This window comes from Podarcis muralis, chromosome Z (genome assembly GCF_964188315.1).
Source record: "Podarcis muralis chromosome Z, rPodMur119.hap1.1, whole genome shotgun sequence".
Classification (NCBI taxonomy): Eukaryota; Metazoa; Chordata; class Lepidosauria; order Squamata; family Lacertidae; genus Podarcis; species Podarcis muralis.
Genome location: NC_135673.1, coordinates 11,006,964 through 11,027,177, shown reverse-complemented (window position 1 = coordinate 11,027,177; position 20,214 = coordinate 11,006,964). Strand labels below are relative to the sequence as shown.

At 41.9% G+C, this 20,214-nt stretch overlaps 1 protein-coding gene across 11 annotated transcripts in view; it reads left to right on the top strand.

The window, feature by feature from the left end:
• Positions 1 to 20,214, top strand: part of RALGPS1 (Ral GEF with PH domain and SH3 binding motif 1) — a 214,439-nt gene that overhangs the window by 53,790 nt on the left and 140,435 nt on the right. For all 11 annotated transcript variants that reach the window (XR_013391386.1, XR_013391385.1, XR_013391382.1 and 8 more), the window contains exons 6-8: positions 11,352 to 11,435; positions 14,906 to 14,995; positions 17,965 to 18,057. Coding sequence is in view for 4 of the 11 variants with exons in the window: in XM_028715422.2 (XP_028571255.1) it covers positions 11,352 to 11,435; positions 14,906 to 14,995; positions 17,965 to 18,057 (267 nt within the window). In the remaining 7 variants the exon portion in view is untranslated. The remainder of the gene's footprint in view (positions 1 to 11,351; positions 11,436 to 14,905; positions 14,996 to 17,964; positions 18,058 to 20,214) is intronic.

Here is a 20,214-nt window from a genome sequence, read left to right as displayed (position 1 = left end):
TATGCCTGGTTCACAAAATGCTGTGATGTAAATTTTAAGTTCACATCTGCATTGCAACATTCTTGTGCAGAGATTCTGGTAGATGTTTATCATTGAATTTTCTATTATGATTTTTCCAGTGTTCTGAACTTTTGAAATAAGTCGTTACATTATGAAGGCTCTAAAGCAAACAATAATGTCTCTCAGGGGCTCACCATTTTTTGGTTTGTGATGGAGTGTTCTATGTATCCTCCTAATATGACCTGCTTGTATAATGGCGTCATTTCTTTTATTCCAGACATAATAACCTTATGTAGGTTGGTATCTCCAAAAAATTTCAGAGCCCCTTGAAGGCATAGATTCTGGCAGCGATCCCAATCCTGTGCATTCTTGAGCTACATCTTGATGTCAGATTGAAGGTTTTTTAATATTCTAAATCTTGATTCTGTTGTTTGTGCTGGGTTCCATTGCTTCATTAGCTGTTGCAGAAGCATCTGAAACTGGAGGTTTTTAAAAATATATTCTCTCAGCAGTTTCAGTGCTTACCCCAGTACAGTGGTCCCTCGGGTTACAGACGCTTCAGGTTACAGATGCTTCAGGTTACAGACTCCGCTAACCTGGAAGTAGTACATCGGGTTAAGAACTTTGCTTCAGGATGAGAACAGAAATCGTGTGGCGGCACAGCAGCAGCGGAAGGCCCCATTAGCTAAAGTGGTGCTTCAGGTTAAGAACAGTTTCAGGTTAAGAATGGACCTCCAGAACGAATTAAGTATTTAACCCAAGGTACCACTGTACTCAGTTCTTTTTTAATTAGATCAACTAAATTGCCATGTCAAATGGAACTTCTGGTCTCTCTGAGTTGTTTTTCACTACCTTGAGCCCTGGTGGCCATTTTGGAAATGTCTGTGGCCTGGGCTTGTGAGTCTCTGATGATCTGAGATGGAGGTGACAACTAGTTGTCCAGAGTACCTTTGTGTGACAATCTAATATTGCAGCTCAGTGCCTGCTTGTGGCTGTTAGGAGTTTGAGCAAGACTTCGTTTTGGAGCAAGCTAGGCCAGCAACAGATCAAAATGTCATCTTGCCTTGGTGACGTCTCGACCCCCAAAATATAATTTCATTTTCAACACCTGATGCCTGGAGTGATTCTGGATGGAACATTTTACAGGAAAAATTTTGAACTCCCTACAAATTGGGTTATGTAATGGGACAGCTGGTTTTCACATATAGAATTTGTGGTGCTGGCTGACACCCCCCCCCCCCAAATCTCTGTCTCTCTTTTTAAAAAAGTATATAACTCAGAAATGTGTTGGTACATTTACAAAATAGTTTGAGCATTTTTCCTTCTGAATAGAAAAAGGACCGCATTGATAGATTGACCTTTTTAAAATATATGGCAAGACACTGCAGAAACAAATGCTTCTGTAAATCCAGCTTCTGAAATTAACTTTTCAATAAGAAAAACACCCCAAGTTTCATTTCTGGGTAGACTTTAAAACACCTGTGATTTTCATATCCTAAAAGAAATAGTAACCAAAATGTTAGGTTAGCTGGAACAAATTTAAGAGTTTATTTGCGAATAGACTGACTTGAAACTAAACATGTAATGCAATCCTATACGTGTTTATTCAGAAGGAAGACTCACTGTTCATTAGGACTTCAAGTGTGTTTAGGATTGCAGCCACTATGAAAATTTGTTTATTCCAGTTATTTATTAGTTGCTTTTCAGAGCCAAGCCTTCACAAAGCAACACACAGAGAGAAATAAGAAGCGAAAGAAAGAACCTTTGGCAGAGTATGAAGCTCTGGTGTGAATATAGACAAAATGTGAAATTAGATCATCAAAATTCTCTCAAGGAAAGGCAATACTAAAATGATCAGTTCTGTTATTCAAGAAGGCCTTAACATTTGTTTGGCTCCCCCCCCTTTTTTTTTAGCATAAGAGAGTTTCACAACTGCAGCAACTGTACCAATTTCACTGGTGAGCACACAAACAGGACCTCAGATATGGATCCTGAATCACAGGCATGGTCATGTGGGTATAGCTGCTCCATAAGGTAAACTAGTTCCAAACTGCCGGCACTTTGAATTGGGCCCAGAAATGCCCTGGGAGCTGGTGCAGCTGGTGCAAAAGTAGTGTCACACCCCACGAAACCTGAGCAGCCCCCATGTTAAAGTGCACTGCATTAGTTTAGTTTCAAGATAATTAAAGCATGAGTACTAAGAACGGTTTCTGAGGTTCCAGATAGCAGCCTGAGCTGATACAATGCATTTGCAAACTGTGCATTTGGTCCTTCAGCAGAAATCCAATCCCACCAAGGTCCAGATTAATCCTGACCAGATTGACAGGTCTACCAAACCTCTATCCTTGACATCCATAGGTGAAAAAGGAAGGTAGAGTCGTGTGTCATCAGCAACATAGACTTGTTAAATTAATATGACGTTCTGAAGTTTAAAAAAAAAATTGAAATAGAAGTTTAGATGGTTTTCTCCTCCCTGATGCTTAATGCATATATTTTGTCAATAGTTGCCCCCAAAGCCCCTCATAAGGCCAGAACAGACATAATGAGGCTAATCAAAGAGGAGACAATAAATGTACATTTCCCTGTTTATCTGTTTGTTTTGTAACACAATTTTTTTTAATAAAAACTTATTTAAAAACCTGTGATTAAGAGACCAGCAGAAAGCCCCGAGAGCTTATACTTTGCCCTTAATATGAATTTCCCTTCAAGTCTTACTGCAGTTAATGGACACATTGGTACTAACATTAACAATGGTGAAAGTTAACAATGCATCCTTCTTAACCATGGTTTAAAAGCTGGTTAAATTGAGAACCTAATTTAGCCTTTACCCCAGTTAATATTTTTGCTGGCATGTCATTTAATGTCAGGACATAATTAATTCACTCTGGGAAGGCAGCAATCCCAAGAACCAAATTTAATTACAGCCCTGCTGTGGTGCCTGCTAGTGACATGAAGCAAGTATTTCACTGAACTGGAGTACAAAGCAAAGAGGAAAAACAGACACATTTCTAGTCTGAGAGCAAATAGAACCCACCATTGTCCAGTCCTGTCCTCAAATGTATTACTGTACACATTTGTGTGTTTGTGTTCAATGCCATTTATTTATTTATTTATTTATTTATTTATTTAGTAATATACCACATTTAGTGTAGAGCAGGATAAGTGTCAAAATACTGTTGAGTGGAGAAATGTTTTTATGTCCACAACAATTGACTCTCTTAAGTATAAAGTTGTTCTATTGCGATCATCAGGGCTGTCTTACCCATAGGCGCTAGGAGTGCAGGACACCGGGGTGCGGGGCGCCATGGCCGAGAGTCCGGGGCCCAATAATTGAGTCCGGGGAAGAGCCTGCCTGTCGGTCGGAGTGCCACAGCGGGCTCAGCAGCTCTGCATCACAAGTTCGGGGACAACTGAGCCAGCGAGACGCTGAGGCAGCCGGCCGGCTCCGCCCTCCTGCGCACCTGGGACTGGGCAACCTTGGGGGGGGGGCGCCAGGTAGATCTTTGCACCCCGGCGCCACATATGCTTAAGACAGCCCTGGTGATCATTGACCAGTATCAGGATAAAATCACCAATTATAAAGTTTGAACGAAGTAAACTTAAAATAAATAAAATTACATATAATAAAAAAGCAGCTCTAGTTGGTCATTTATCCAACAGAAGAGAACCCTTCTGATCTAGGGATGACCATCCATCAATATTCTACTCCTGAGTGCTTGTCATTATATGTCACACTTTAATTGCTGCTCTAGAGAATTTGGCCACCTTATATGTTATGCCAGAATTATTATCTAAAATCAGCAGAGTAGTAAGAAACTGTTCAGAACTCCCAATATATTTCTGGAGTATAGGCAAAATAAGGTGGGAGCGTAGATCTCTGTAAAACAAGCATTGGAGAAGCACATAATCTACAGTTTAAATTTGGACAGAGTCACAGGGACAGCATCTATACAGATACGGGATTTTTCTATAGTGACCTTTAAGAACAACAGAGGGGAGAGCATGGCATAGGGTGAATGGCCTATGATATTTAGGCAGATCCAGATTGCTTAGATACTCTATAGGCATTGAGAGATACCTGCTGTAATCACTGTCAATAAAAGAGGGGGACCTATCCAGATCTCTTTGGCATTCTGTGTGTATGATACATTGTTTGATAGCTGATTTAGCTTGCTCAAAGCCCATTCTGAGCAATTGCTCAAGGGAAAAGCCCAGAGCTAGAATTCTGGTCATAAAAGCCTGATACCATGCAGATTGGAAGTCATCCTTCAGAACAAGGGGAGCAAGCCCAGTAGGAAAAAAATGATAATCTTAGCCATACTCTGGCCTCCATGCTCAAGAGACCTGCCTCCAGCCTAAAGATTGATCTTAGAAATTTATATTGGATGCACTCCAGTGACGAATTGACTATTTTCTGGTCATAATAATAGCGTGGATATACAGTGGTACCTTGGTTCTCGAACTTAATTCGTTCTGGGAGTCTGTTTGACTCCTGAAACTGTTCAAAAACCAAGGCGTGCGTGGCTTCTGATTGGCTGCAGGAGCTTCCTGTACTCAAGTGGAAACTGCATCGGATGTTCGGCTTCTGAAAAATGTTCACAAACCAGAACACTTACTTCCGGGTGTTCTTACTTTGCGGTGTTCAGGAGCCGATTTGTTTGGCAACTAAGCCGTTCGGGAACCAAGGTACCACTGTATGATATGCCCTGTCAAGGATCTTCATAATCAATTGGGGTTGTCTAGTCCCTCTTTTCCCCCTGCATACACTCCACATTCTTCCCAAATCTGCTCTGGAAGCTTGGGGGAAATCCCAGAGCAGATTTGAGGTGTCTGTGGGAGAGTAGAAAAGGGAAATTCCATTGCACTTGTAATTTTGTTCACATCATGATTTAGGCCTGGGTGATGTATCACCCAGGACCGATATGAGGGGCAGAGCATGATGGCAGCTTCACACAGCCGTATATTGCATGTGGAAAATCAATCCTGCTCCTGAGTCCCTCTGCTACCAGCGCCGCTTTCAATACTGGGCCACTAGTAGCAGAGGGACTTAGGAGCAGCAGTTTCACCCAAGATAAACTGCCGGGTGAGGCCACCATCACGTTCTGCCCCTCATACCACAGAGGGAGGAGCAAGCTGTATTCCCACCCCCCGGCTTCTTTAAACTGCTCCGCTGACGTACCGGCAGCCATGCTCCTCAGTGGAACAGTTTACAGAAGGCCCCAGATTAATTTTCTGTACGGAAGATGGCGCCGGCAGTAAGTCTTCTGTGAGCCTCAACAGAGTGAGTAGGAGCTTTTTACAGAATAATAACAATAATACAGAAAGACACTCAGAAAAATCAAAGTTTAGCCTGATAAAGAATCCAGGAGCTACCAGGAGGTATTTTAAACCTCCCCTTTCTCCTCTCCCCTCCGGAGCTTTTTTTTATCTGCCCTTTGTAATCCCGTGGAAGCCATTCAAATTTTCCAAGGCCATCCAGTGCTATTTTGAGGCTATTTGAGTGCTATTTTGAGGCTATCTGAGGCAAATTACAACCTCTGAGCTCCTTTTGAATAAGGCCCTAGCACACGGCTAGAGAAGATAACTCAAATGGTACTTACAAGACAGAATTATAAAGAACTGGGGATTCCTCTAGCTCAAGCACGAGCCAGAGGCGGAGTGGGGGCTCCATTAAACTTTCCCCACCCCACCCCAGCTGAGCAAGCCCTGGTGCCTTTTGTGTGAGCCGGAGAGGCACTGGGCTTCACTCAGCTGGGGGTCGGGAGCCTTCCCACACACCCTACTGAACGGCGCAAAGAAGGCCTGATGTCCCTCCAGCTCAAGCGCAAGCAAGAGGAACTTCGGAGGTTCTTAGCCTGGGACGGGAGCCTTCCCGCTGGCTGAGCAGGGCAAACGGGCTGCATCAAGACCCTGCCCTGCAAGGCACTGGAGTGAAAGTGCTTCAGGTCCCTTCTTCGTGACAGCTGCAGAAGTTTCACCCTGGCACCTCACGCGGTTAGGGCCAATGCAGCTTGTTGTTACAACATTACTGTGTATTGCCAGATTGCAACCTTTGGCTGGTGATACATCGTGATGTTGAAAACCTGACGTCGCTCAGCCCTAATCATGATTTAGTTGGATAGACTCTGTTTAAAAAATGTTTTAGAAAACATCTGATCTTGCTTGTATTTGTGTGTGTGGAATGTGTATCACATTTAGAAGCAGTGGGCAAAATTTTTGCTGAAAAGCATAAAATGTATTGGAAGGTTAGAAGTTAATGGTAAAAACACATAATGAGGAAGTTCTCTTCTTGTACAACACAATGCTGATGGCATGTAGACAAATACTATGGGGCGGGAGTGTGTGTTGTTTAAGACCTTTTTCTGGTAAAATCTGCTGGTAAATAGTCAAAATGTAAACTTTCAAATGCATCTTCCAGGCACAAATGTGTTTATTTTCCTGGCCTGTACTTATTGTAGTGATAATTATTTCTGCTGATATTTACAGGCCTGTTTTTACTATTTTTGTAGCCCGCCCCTTCAATCTCATTTCAGTTCTGCTATCATGCTTAGCAGATTTGTGCCACGTGAACAAATGCTTTCCAGGCTCTTTGACCACCAGACATCTGTTTATCACATGGGGGAGACACGAGTCTTGACAGGTGTGAACTGGCACCATTATTCACAGCAAATACAAGTTGGAAACTTGTGTTGAGAAGCGTGGGTGGAGATGAAGTGATTTTCCCGCTGTTCTCAGCACATGTGGGCTTTTGGATTCCTACAGGACATTCTATCACATGCCTATAGAATTCTTTGGAGGCAGACTTCTAGCGCTTTGGCTGGCTCCCTGTCTTGGGCTGCATAACCTCCACAGTACAGAGCTGATGTTGGAGAAACTTGCATAACAGAGTTGTTTGAAGCTCTGTGGTTGCTAATAGTGGCTTAGGGTAGATAATCTGGTTAACTCATTTCCAGGATGCTATATACACAGTAGGTTAATTCTGAATGCAAAAGCTATATAGATTTGTAGTAACCTGAGCTAGTAATTGTGGAGGCAAGCTGTAGAATGTATTTGGAACATCAAGGGATAATGTGAAATTATCATTTTTCCCTTGGCAAAAATAATGTTTCTTTTTCCCTTTTGGATTATATTTGTGCGTGTGCATAGCTCTGAAGTATGCATATATATCCAATTTAAAGTAAAAGCATTCAAATACATTGAAATGTTTTGTTTGTGCTACATAAGACCCACTGTCTCCAGAGCTCTATGTTAACAGGACTAGGAAAATGCATCAGCAACTCAAGCACTATACAAAGCCAACCTTTTGAATGATCCTGACTAGCTCTCCTAATCTGAGAAATGAACGTAACAGGAATGGTCTGGGTACTAAGGTATTAGCTGTTTTCAACTTTCTCAGCTGGTAGCAGAATAGTTGAGGTTCCAGAAAAGGATTTGTGGGAGATAGCTATAGATTAGGGTGGCCAAAGTGTGGCTCATGAATTCCGTGGGGCTTTTAGGCATTTAAAAGAAATTCCTAGTGTATTCATAGCTGCACATATGCTTTGGGCAATTGCCCTTTCCTCATCTGAACCATCCATTGATGACTGAGGAACCAGAGCCGATGTTAGCCCACATCCCAAAATGAGTTTGTAGTGTTTGGGCAATAAGATGACAATATAGTGGTCATTATATTATGTTGACAGCATTTAAGCACATTTTTATGGTCATACTGTATTATATTCCCATCCACACTGAAAATTCAGTGATATTTTGTAGGAATCTTAAAATGATGGATGCAAAAATCATTGTCCTATATTTCTCAGTATCCTTTTACCGTGCGAGAATCTGGCAGAATCATAAAGGAGGACTGTTACCTTGAGGTAGTGATGGGTAGAAGCATTTCCAGGCCACTGAGGTTGAATAAAGACATTCATTGCACTGACATTACTGTAATAAAACCTCCAAGTCAAATAAAGTTTACGTGGCATTTCAGAGGAATTTCTTTTCCGTTAAGAATATATATAGAAGGTGCTTTTGAAATATTATTGCAGAAGCGCTAACATTTGCTGATGCTCTCTAATTATACAAAAATGGGTTTTTATTGTGGTACCAGTCGCAGTGCTACCTTCTCCTTTGCAGTGAGTACTGTGATGTGCAATAGAATGAACTCAGACAGACAAAGATCTGGGTTAAAAATGGCCTCAGCCTTATTGATTACAGGTGTAGGTGGAATTTTGGCTCAGGTATTGGGTGTATATCCATTTCAGCCTCCTACCAAAGGGTTGAAACTGCTTCAAGGCAATGTTTGAAACTAGCCAGCTGCCAGGTGTATTTTGCAACTGGCTTTCAACCACTTGCGATCAAGTAAAGATGCCTGGGCACCAGGATGGTGCCTGAAATCTCCACCATCTGGGGATCATTGGATCTGGACTGTTTCCACACCCTAATACCCCCATCCTGTAGCATTCTATCCATTATATTTTATCTGTACAATCAGAATGGATTTCTGGAACCAAAATGCTTTTATTGTGCAGCCTGAACAGGAGCAGTCACCATTAAGAAAAAGAGGTCAGAATAGGCCAATATATATGTGAACTGTCCTTGGATCAAGTGACTTTTCTTCTTTAAGTTCCCAAAGTTCTTCACCGAGCTCAAGATTATCATCTTAACTAGCTAAATGTTTAGCTGATAATCAATCATAGTCAGTGCATCATTTGAAAAAAACAGCAACTAGACATTCTGTTTTGGCGACTGCAAGCCTGGTTTAAGGAGCCATTTGGCACCTAGCGTATATAGCAGGGTTGTGCCCAGGAATATGGCCTCCCCCAATATGCTGATTTACCAAGGTAGCCATCCTAAGGCTGCCACTGGTATCTCTATGGCCTGTCTGCGCCACACTTGGGTTCTGGACAGAGACTTCCACCAAAACTCCTCTAACAGAGTACCCTGATTCAGCAGCAGAGTGTATGCTGCCACCACCTGTCACAGGGGCAGGGTGTGCACTCATGCCAACCTGGCAGCCCTGTGTGATTGGGGTCAGACTCTCCAGTCGCAGCCTCAGAAAGTGGTGTGGTGGGGATGCACTCAGAGTAGAGGGGCACCGCCTCCACTGTCGCCTCTCCTCCTCTCTGCCACTTCGGCTGGCAGCATTGGGCCATTGAATGGCGGAAGGCCTGGCCCGGGCATGGCTTTCCTCTCTGTGGCTCTGGCCTCAATGAAGAAGCCTGTCATGTGGGAACCTCGTTATGTGCCCAGGACCATGGCCCCCCCAGGCCCCCATGCTACACCACTGCCCTGATTAAGTCTCTGATTCAGGACAGGGTGATGCACCACTTCACCCAAATGTGTGAACTCAAGAAACATTGATATTGCAAAAGTGCTAACATGTGCTGATGCTCTCTAGTTATACAGAAATGGGATTTCATTAAAATACCTTCCATTAAACAAGCAGCTGTAATAAGTTTATCCAGTGAAAATTAATTATGGTGGGCTTTACATATACTGTCCTTGCTTAATTGGGCATCCTTTTAATCCATCCAATTCACAGCAAATCTCATTAGACGCATAGAATGTTTTGCCTTTGTTGCACATTACCCCCGTGGAGCTGACAATTAAGTCAGACATAGCCGCCTTATAATGTCCATAGTGATACTGAAAAATAGTTAAGATGTAGGAAAGCCACAGAGGTGTTTGACTATAATATACAAAGCACAAAATTCAGGATTATTTCATCAGAATAGGGAGCCAAATTATTTCCTTAGAAAATACAATTTTAGTTTTGTTTAGCGATGAGGTGTCACTTGGTCATAAGATGTGTTTCTTAAATAAAATGGTAGATTGCAAAACAGGATTTGCATTGCAATCAAGGTTTCTAATAATTTTAGAAAAATAGGGATGGGTCTATATAGAGAATGGGAAAATCACTTTTAATTTTTAATATGCTTAGAAAAACCAACACATTTCTCACAGAAGATTAGATGTCATCCTAAAGAGGGTACCACAGTTGTGTTCTGTTCCAGAGGTTGTGGGAGCTCATGGTACCCTTTCCCTTGGCCTGGAGAGTGGGACATGGTCAGAGGCACCAACTTGGGCCCCAGATTGTGGGTGCCCAGTGGCGTGCATGCAACGTGACACCATGCCATCACATCCCACTGGTGCACACTGCTCAACCTGTGCTGGCTCTCTGGAGTCATGGCGGTGACTTGGTCAGGGCCTCCATCTCTGCTGTGGGGCTTCTGTTGGGGGCCACTGTGGCTGCTTATGTGCTTCTGGAAGTGTGGCCCTGCTTCCAGGCTGGGTCTGTGTCCATGACAGGCCTTGGTAGGGCACCCAGAGTGGAAATTTGTGAGTGCCAAGGCACCTACGCCCCCTCCCCCGATGGCACCTATGGACATGGCTGAGACTTTTCTTCTCTGTTCATTTCCATCCTAAATTGCAGCAAAGAAGAGATCAAGGTGTGCCTATGTGCCTGCCCACCTTGAAATATGCAATAACATAAGAATAGACTGCTGGTGCAGACCAGTGGCCCATCTAGTTCAGCATCGTATTCTCACAGTGACCCACAGTTACTGTGGAAAACCAGCAACAAAACATTAGCACAAGAGCACTCTCCCCTTCCGTGGTTCTCAGCAACTGTTATTGAGAAGCATTGCTACCTCCAACTGGAGGTAGAGCATATTCATTGATAGCCCTTTCCTCCCTGAATTTGTCTAATTCTCTTTTAAAGTCATCCAACTTGGTGACCATCGTTGCCTCCTAGGGGAGTGAGTTCCATTGCCTATGTGCTACAGGAAGGTGTACTTACTTTTATCTGTCCTAAATCTTCCAACATTCGGCTTCATTGGATGTCAGTGAGATACGGGTTCTTCCTTTGCTAAAGTCTCACTATGGAGCAAAGTCTCTGGTCTCATCAGTGAAATTAAAAAAACAAAAAACTGGCCTTGGTATTCCTCATTCTTTGTATTCTGTCTGTGCTATTACATCTTACTTTAGTTTTGGACTCAGGCGTTAACTTTTAGGGCCTAGGATATCGCCTGAATGCTCATAAGACCACCACACTGCTGAAGCTATTAGCAGGTCTGAATCCTGCTAGTGCCTGGATGGGTGCCTGTGTGTTGCCTTGGTTTCCAAGGCAGAAGAAAGGCAGGATTTAAAAATAAGATAACGAATTATAGGGGACATACCTGTTGTGAGTACAAGGAAAATCAAAGGATCCAGTGACTAGATTTTAGTAGAAGCTATAATAGTTTTCCAATTCTGTCCATTTGGAATTTTAAAATCCTGTTTCTTCGCTGGTGTGTTTTCTTTATGGAAAGTTTTATTTAATACTGTGAAAGATTTTTTTAAAGATGGTATTATGTTATATTTTCTAGGAACTAGCAAGTTGTGGATGGAATAAGAAAGAAAAACACATCCTTGCCCCCAATGTTGTTGCCTTTACAAGGAGGTTTAATCAGGTAAAGTTTTTAATTAGTTAATACATAATCATTGTCTCTCAGCTTAATGCAGGTTGGATTTGTAACTGTACTGTACAATTAGATACTTGCTATATCTGGATTTTTAACAACTGTGTTTGATGGATTAGCTAATTATGAAGTAATCAAACCTTCATCTTGTTTCCTATCTTGTTAATAGTTAGAAACTTATAGCTGCCTGGGATTTCAGGAAGTTACCCATTCTAGATGGGGTTGCACTTCTTCTAAGGGAACAGGGAGGTGGAATAGGAGTATTCCTTGATCCATGAATGAAGGCTCATGTGGCCATGGTGGCTAGGACTGCTTTCTTCCAGTGTTAGCTAGTGTCCCAGCTATAGCTGCTCTTGACAGGGAAAGCTTAGCAACAGTCGTCCATGCATTGCTAACCTTGATATTGGATTATAGGGCTGTCCTACTATTATTGTGTGGAAGCCCGTCTTGTGGCCAGGATTGCCTTCTAGTAACACATAACACGTGTTGAAGGAACTGCACTTGTTGTCAATATGCTACCAGCCAAAATTTAAGGCTTGGCTTTTGGTGTACAGAGCTTTCAACAGTTTGGGACCAGGGTATCTGAGGGATTGCCTTACCATACAATTGCCTGTTCACAATGGTCATCTACAGAGGCTTTCCTTGTGGTGCTGAATGTTCCAGAGGTTTCTTCCATAACAACTCATACCAGGTCCTTCAGCACAGCAGCACCTGCCCTATGGAACACAGTGCCCACTGAAGATTAGATAGTCTGCAGACTATACACATTTCATCAGATACGAAAAGCTTTTTATGTTGAGAAGATTTTCCAGAAATATTAGTTTACTCATGGACAGTACTGTATTTTATCATTATTTATTTTTAGAATGATTTTTTTTCTGTTTTCACTTGTTTCGTTTTTATTGTTGCATGCCGCTATGGGAAGGGTGAAAAACCTGAAGCTTGTCTGCTAGTCTTGGCCTGATGGGCCATTTTGATCAAACAGCACCCACCTATCCTACACCTGATATCATAAGGCAGGGTCTTGTCCAAAGCCCCCTTAGCAGCTTCCAAAGTGTCTTGGTCCAGGCACACGTGCACTCTGTTATGCCCAGTTCTAAGCAGGATGGCCCTCTCTTTGCACACACCCCATCCCATTTCAGTTGATGTGAACAGAGGGCAACTCTGCTTGGTCCAATTGCATGAGAGAGCTTCCTGCCTGGAGGTATCTTGTGCACCTGAACCCAGTGCTTAGCAGGATTCCACCCCTCACCAGCGGATGCAATGGAAGGAAATCCTGCTTAGTCTGGGTGTTCCTCCTGCCTTTGTTTCATCAGCTGTTTCATTGTAGATGGGTTTGCAAGAAAGCTGCTAAAAGGGGAGGGGGCTTACTTTTAGCAGCAATACTTTTGATGTGTGCTAGTGCCCCCTCCCCTAGTTTAAGTGATTTAGTAGTCAAGTTGCATCTGCTTCCTCACTCAGAGGTCTAAGTGAAATCTATACATGCATAAGCCCCACTGAGTTCAACTAAACTTAATTCTACTTTCCTGGGAGTAAGCCTCAGTAAATTCAGTAGGGCTTGCTTGTGAGTAGACATGCATTTGCTTGTACTGTTTACCAAAAAACACCCTCCCCATAATTCTCACATAGTACCCAACCTCTCATTTCAGCATAAGGTGGCCAACTAATTCCTCTCCCCTTCACCCCCCCCCCACAGAAAGCCCCCGCAAAAGCCCTCATCCCACCAAGCTCTCTCTTTTTATCAAAGGGAGGGAGAGAGGGCAAGCAAGCAAAGAGATAGCCTCCAATAAATAAATAAATAAATAAATCCACCCATCCATCTTAATATGGAGGAAGCTATTTAGGGGAAACCAACAACATAAACACCACCAGAAAATAAAAACAAAAACTTATCCCCCTCTTTTTTTCACTGGTGGGGGGGGGAGTGGGAGAAAAGAAAAAAGTGCTTTCCAGTTCTTTTTTACATTCTTTCTTTACCTTGCTGCTGGATCTTTGATTGTCTAGCTGTGGGAGGTTCCTCCTGGATTGTTAGCAGGCTTTGCATAATTAACTGAGCTCTAAGTGGAAAGAAAGGGCACTGTGGTTAAACCACAGATCTTAGGGCTTGCCGATCAGAAGGTTGGTGGTTCGAATCCCCGCGACGGGGTCAGCTCCCGTTGCTCGGTCCCTGCTCCTGCCAATCTAGCAATTCAAAAGTATGTCAAAGTGCAAGTAGATTAATAGGTACCACTCCGGCAGGAAGGTAAACGCCATTTCTGTGCGCTGCTCTGGTTCGCCAGAAGTGGCTTAGTCATGCTGGCCATATGACCCGGAAGTTGTATGCCAGCTCCCTCGGCCAATAAAGCGAGATGAGCGCCGCAACCCCAGAGTCGTTCACCAATGGACCTATTGGTCAGGGGTCCCTTTACCTAAGTGGAAAGATACTTTGAAGATGAAAGAGTTTGCTGGTTAGTGTGAAGGCTTATTGTCATTTCCTATTGGTTAGGAGGGAGGAGGGAGAGAGCAAACAAAGCTGAAGACACCTTGCCTGCTAATTACCTGCAAAGTGTCTGTAAAGTATCGGTTCAGCTAAGCTACCCCTGGGAAGCTGTTAAGTCTCCACCTTTTGTTCACTGGTATATTGCCTTGTTGAAACACATATCATGATGTTATTTCAATACTTGCATTCAACGATATGACGATTTATAGCACAGCCCTATCATGTATATATAGATGTTAACTGGAGTAGAAAATAAATGATTTTATCAGTAAAGAGCAGGCATCGGCAAACTCCGGCCCTCCAGATGTTTGGGACTACAGTTTCCATCATCCTTGACCACTGGTCCTGTTAGCTAGGGATGATGGGAATTGTAGTCCCAAACATTTGGCGGGCTGGAGTTTGCCTATGCCTGGTAAAGAGCAATGAAGTTACTAGGCTCAATAGAATACCAAGAAAACTTACATCATCCTTCTGTAATCCAAAACTGAACTCAGTTCAGGAAAGAAACACATTCAGACAACTGTGCTTGGGTCACAGTAATGTTCATACCTTACTGTGCAATCACTATGATGAATTCAGGTGGTTATTAATAACTCAATAGGCATGACTTCTTAGAGCGGTTCCACAGGATTGTATATGATAAAGAATTACAGTGCCTTATTCTAAATAGCAATATCTTTTCATATCAACAAAGGTTCTGGTACTTACGTAGCTTGTATGAAATATCTTGCACTGGGGTTAGTTAGCTGCAACTGCCTCCTGTGGATGTTTCAACACATTCTTTCTCTAAAACAGAGAATGTCTATCTCTCTGTCCTTTTGACATAGGAATATGCTTATTTGTAGACATGGTGGTTTGCACTATTACATGCTTTGCACATCTGAGCCGGTTGTTTAAGATTCTTAAGTGGTACCAAATTTGTTTTAATTCAATGAAGCCTGCTTTTTTCATTAAATTAAAGTCAATATTTTTATTTTTATAGGTCAGTTTCTGGGTCGTACGAGAAATTTTAACAGCACAGACATTAAAAATAAGGGCAGAAATATTGAGCCATTTTGTGAAAATAGCAAAGGTAAGCTTTTTGCTTTTAAATAAAAGTCTCTCTAAATATTTTTGCCACTTCATAGCCATCTTCTGTTTCTCTTGTACTGTTGAAAAAGAAAATGTGTTCTGTAGAAACCAGGGGCAATTTAGCCAGCAGAAAAATTGTTGTTAGTTACAGTGGTACCTCTGGTTACGTACTTAATTCGTCCCGGAGGTCCATTCTTAACCTGAAACTGGTCCTAACCTGAAGCACCACTTTAGCTAATGGGTGTTGCTGCTGTTGCGCCGCCACCACACAATTTCTTTTCTCATCCTGAAGCAAAGTTCTTAACCCGAGGTACTATTTCTGGGTTAGCAGAGTCTGTAACCTGAAGCGTATGTAACCTGAAGCGTATGTAATCCGAGGTACCGCTGTATTACATCTATCCATATTACATCTATCCGTATATATGAACAGATAATACCTACTGTGTTGGCTAATTCTAATATGAATTCAGTCAATTAATTGTTCTCATCCACAGAGCTTTAGGCTAAGTGACATTTTACCAAACACAAAATCCCAGGGTAAATTTACTCAGTACCTTAATAGAAGTGCTTATGAACATTTCAAGTTCTCGAAAATATTGAGTAAACTACTTATTTTGTATTGAGGTATCTTGGAATTACATACAAGGTAAAAGAAAATTCAAAATCTAGCTTTTTGACCAGTAAATTGCAGTTGAGAAACTCATGTGATTCTGCCCACACATTAGCTGTTCAGTTTTTAGGAGTGATTTGTGTTTACAGTAGAACACTTTATTAAATTAAAGAGGCACTTTAATAAAGTGGCAAGGAAAAAAACCTAATTAATATAAGTAAACAAGAGTTTGGATGAGAGTCTGCTGCATAACTAGCACCATGAAAAGCAGTATATCACTGCAAGCTGAGCCAACACTCTGTAGCCATATGTCAAATCCGACTGTTTCCTCATATTTTACTCACCTCCTCTCCCCCTCCTGTTTCATTATTGGCTTTGTAATCATTCTATTCATCTCATCTCAATTTCACTCTTGTCTTTGGAGACATATTTCAAACCAGCACCTGCCTTCTAGCTCAGACTTAGACTCATCACATGTTCCTCCCACCTGTGGAGGCTGTTAATCAAGTAATGTATGTAACGTATCAAGTAACATTTCCAGATAAGGAAACAGCCTCAGAATCAAGATCCAGATAAAAACAAATCCAGATATGCTTTGGAACAGGGAACAGTCCCTTTTGAGCAGTTTTCTTTGCCTATACAATGAACAACTGAGGATTGCAAAGACAGTGTAGAAATTTCCCATACTCCCCTGCAGGAGGTAAACTGAATGACATATTTGGCTAAGCCAGTGATATTCATCAACTCTTCCACTTTAAAAGGGCAAAATCCATTTGAGAAGACAGCAAACAAATCAGTCAATCCTAGCGCTTATGCATGCTACCTAGACAACAGAATCTAGCACTTTCCCCTTCGTCTCCTGCCCAAGTAATGATTATCCTTTTATATTTTTGTAAATGACCTGAAATGTTTTAAGGAATGCCACAATTCCTAGCCAAAGTAATCTGAGAGAGATGTAAAATCAGAATTCTGTCTTACTTCCTAGACTAACATTTAATGTTAGTTTTAATTAACCCACATTAGCATGGGGAATGGCAACTTCATCTTTTTTAAAGACCTTCTTGCACTCTTGGAACTTGTAACAGATTGATTGGTCTGTGTCACAAGGACCAATGCCTTGCATGCCCACCTTTCCCCAGGTCCAAGCTGGGGAAGACTGAAATCACCTGGGAGATTTGCCAGCTATAGGATAATTGATAATTTTTGTTCCCATTTATTTTATTCTCTGAAAATATAAGTTTGAATTAATATCATTTAAAAAGACTTAGAAATGTGTTATTTTGAATTCCAGGTGCTCTGATTTTATTATCAGTTGCACTAATATCCCTCTGATGTTTATCAATTGTGCTAATATGCCTACCAATATGCTTAAATACAGTTGTATATGCTACTTGGATAGTGATATTTTAATTTGTTAGGGGTGTGCTAAATCTCTGAAGAGAAATTGATCAGATCCAAATGCTAGCAGGCTAAAAGTAAACTCTGAATACCCATTTGGAGTGATGGCAAGAAATTATTATCATTTGTATGACTTCTCTTTTTGTTTTTAAAAACATTTTTTAATGAGTGATAACCCTAAGAATGCAAAACTAAGAAGTTGGTAAAACGTCTCTGCTTCATCCCCAGACTCCTTATATTTATGAAGTAAGATTCCCCACCACAGCCCAACCATGTAAGGAAGCTCTCAGATCTATGGGAATATGATAAACTTTAGTAACAGTGGAGGGGAAGGCCCTTCTGTGTTAGAGAATAAGTTTGTCGTAAGCCAGTCCAGAAGTAACTTCAATCTATTGAGTTAAGATCCATGCCTCACCAGCTAAATCAGAGTATTTGCTCATCTGTTTTCACACACCCAAATCAAAAGGGCAAAGACTTTCACGAAGGAGACCAGACATTTTGTAAAGCAACAAACAAACGCAAGAGCCATTCCATATATAGTGAATATCGCTTATTACTCAGTTTTGTTTATCTAACACATTGCCCACTTTGAAGGGAGGAGGCGAGCCTATTGGCTTCAGGTTTATATTTCTGAATTGCACAGTAAGTTATTATTCTCTGTATAGCAAAAAAGTTCCTAATGAGTGTTGTGCGTGCTGAATTTTGTAATTTGCTTATTACTTACTTGCATTATAAGCATTAAAAGTGAACACTAAGTAATAGCGCAATCTGTTTCCTTTGCATCTGGTCTTTACATTTTGTAGTTTCATGTCACAATGCATTCAATTCTTTTGTATGTTCTATATTTTACAATATTAAGAGTGAGGTCTTGGAACATATTTTATTTTGTTGAATGAGCTAGGACATTCCAACCCCATATGGAAAACTGATGGGTTTTTGGCCTGTTTTTCCTCCCTCCTCAGAAACTTCTAGAACTGAACAACCTTCATTCCCTCATGTCTGTGGTATCAGCTCTGCAAAGCGCACCTATTTTCAGACTGACGAAAACCTGGGCAGTAAGTTGTTGTGGACTTTATTTTGTATACTCCCCTCTCTCAATCTCTGAGGTACTGTATGCATAAAATTGACTACATGTTAAATTCAAAAAATTATGGTACTGTTCTGTAATGCAGACCATTTGAATGGCCTAAAAAACAATTCATTAAAGCTTAGCTTCCTGCTTTATTCTGTACTAGTATGTTTGCTATGCATTATTTCATGGAGCTTGGAAGGGAGAAAGGGTGAAGTTTTGATAACCATGACTGGAAGTTGGTCAGCCCCCAGAGAGTGATAGAAGCTGATGGATTATCAAAAGATTCGGGAAATTTTCCAGAAAGCATGTCTGGTGCTCTTTTCAAGACCCTAGGCTTGCAAGATGGACAGGGCCATCAACACAATCACTTATAAATACCCTGGACTTCCATGTGGCAGCCAGGTGGCTCCTTGATTTTCTCAGGAGCTCCAGTCAACGAAGTGGGCCATCCCAACGGCTAGAGCAGATGTGGCTTAAGTATTGATGTGGATTTGTCTCAATATAGGCAGTAGAGGCAGCTTCTTAGCTTCCACTGTGTATTCAGTAAACCACCCAGCAGAGCTGTTTCGAATTGTTGTAGCCTCAGGATTTGGGCAGGACCTTTGCACTGGTGATGACAACTACACGCCCTCTCGATCCCTGCTCATTATGGTTGATAACACTGTGTGAGGGAGTTGGTGCTGCTCTCCCTCCAGATTAGGCCCTCCATGGACCCTGAGATTTTAGAAAACTATTACCCAGTCTCCAGGGTGTTCAAGAAAGCAGTTGCCAATTTGCTAGTCAGCTGCAGATATGTTTGGGAGAAGCAAATTACAGGTTATCAAGATACCGGTAGGTGGGCCTTGACCCATTTCAGTCTAGTTTAACACCCAGGTTTAGCACCAGAACAGCCTTGGTCACCCCGATTGATGGGGTGGAATCAACCCTGTTGCTTCTCCTTGATTTCTCAGCAGCTTTTGACAGTTTCACTATAGTATCCTTCTAGAACCACAGGATTGGGAGTTGGGGGCACTGTATTAGAGAGATTCTGCTACCTACAGGGTCACTACCAGACCAGAAAGTAATACTAGGGGACTATTGACATAGGCTCCCATGACAGGAGCCTATTCTGTCTCCTGTGCTATTCAACATCTATGTGAAACATTTGGGAGTTACCATTTGGGGATTTGGAGCATGGTGCTGCTCTGTTTTCCCTTTCCTTCTGAATGAGAGGCTAGAAACAGTGATGACCTGAGTGGGGTCAATAAACTGAGATGAATACTAATGAGATGAAAGTGCTGTGGGTGAGTGGTTTTCATGTGCAGGATTTAGGTGGGTTTCCTGCTCTGGGAGCATTTTCATTCCCACTGGGGGATGTTCTTGGATTTTAATAGTCTGGGGATGTTCCTGGATTTCTGTCACCAGAGTCTGAGGTGGCCTCTGTAATCAGGATTGTGTATGCCCTGCTTATGCTGTTTCACCAGCTACAGCTGTTGCTGGACTGGGATAGACTGTCACCAGTAGTCTATGCTATAGTGACTTGTTTGTCAGAACTACTGCAACATATTCTGTGTTGGACTGCCTTGGTCTGGAAATGCAGGATGTGACTGCCAGGATGATAAGCCTAATGAGACTAGGTGTCACCAATTTTGAAAGTGCAGCATGCTGCCAGTGTGAGATTCTGGGCCCAATTAAGAGTGTTTGTACTAGTAAGCCCTAAACTAGCTTATTATCCCTAAACAGTACTTAAAAGTTTACCTCTCACAATATCAACTATCCCAGATCTTACAGTTGTCAGGAGACGCTATGATGGTGGTGCCACTGGTAGGTTTTGCCCAGCTGGAGCTGGCCTGAAACAGAGCCTCTTCAATAGTGATTTCTCACTTATGGAATGCCATCTCTGATTAGTTGTGTTTCCCTCCCTCATTATTAACATTTAGATGTTGTTTTAAATCTTCCTTTTCACCCAGGCATTTGTTGGCTGAAATAGATTGTTCCTGCCAACCTTGAGATTGTTTATCTTTGAGAATATAGATTGGTTTTTTAAAAACAAAATAAAATAAATTGTATTGTGTTTGTTGTTTACCGTCCCAGGCAGCTTTGGGAGGAAGGCCAGAATAAATACATACAGTTGGTGACCATTTTGCATGAGGGTTTCATT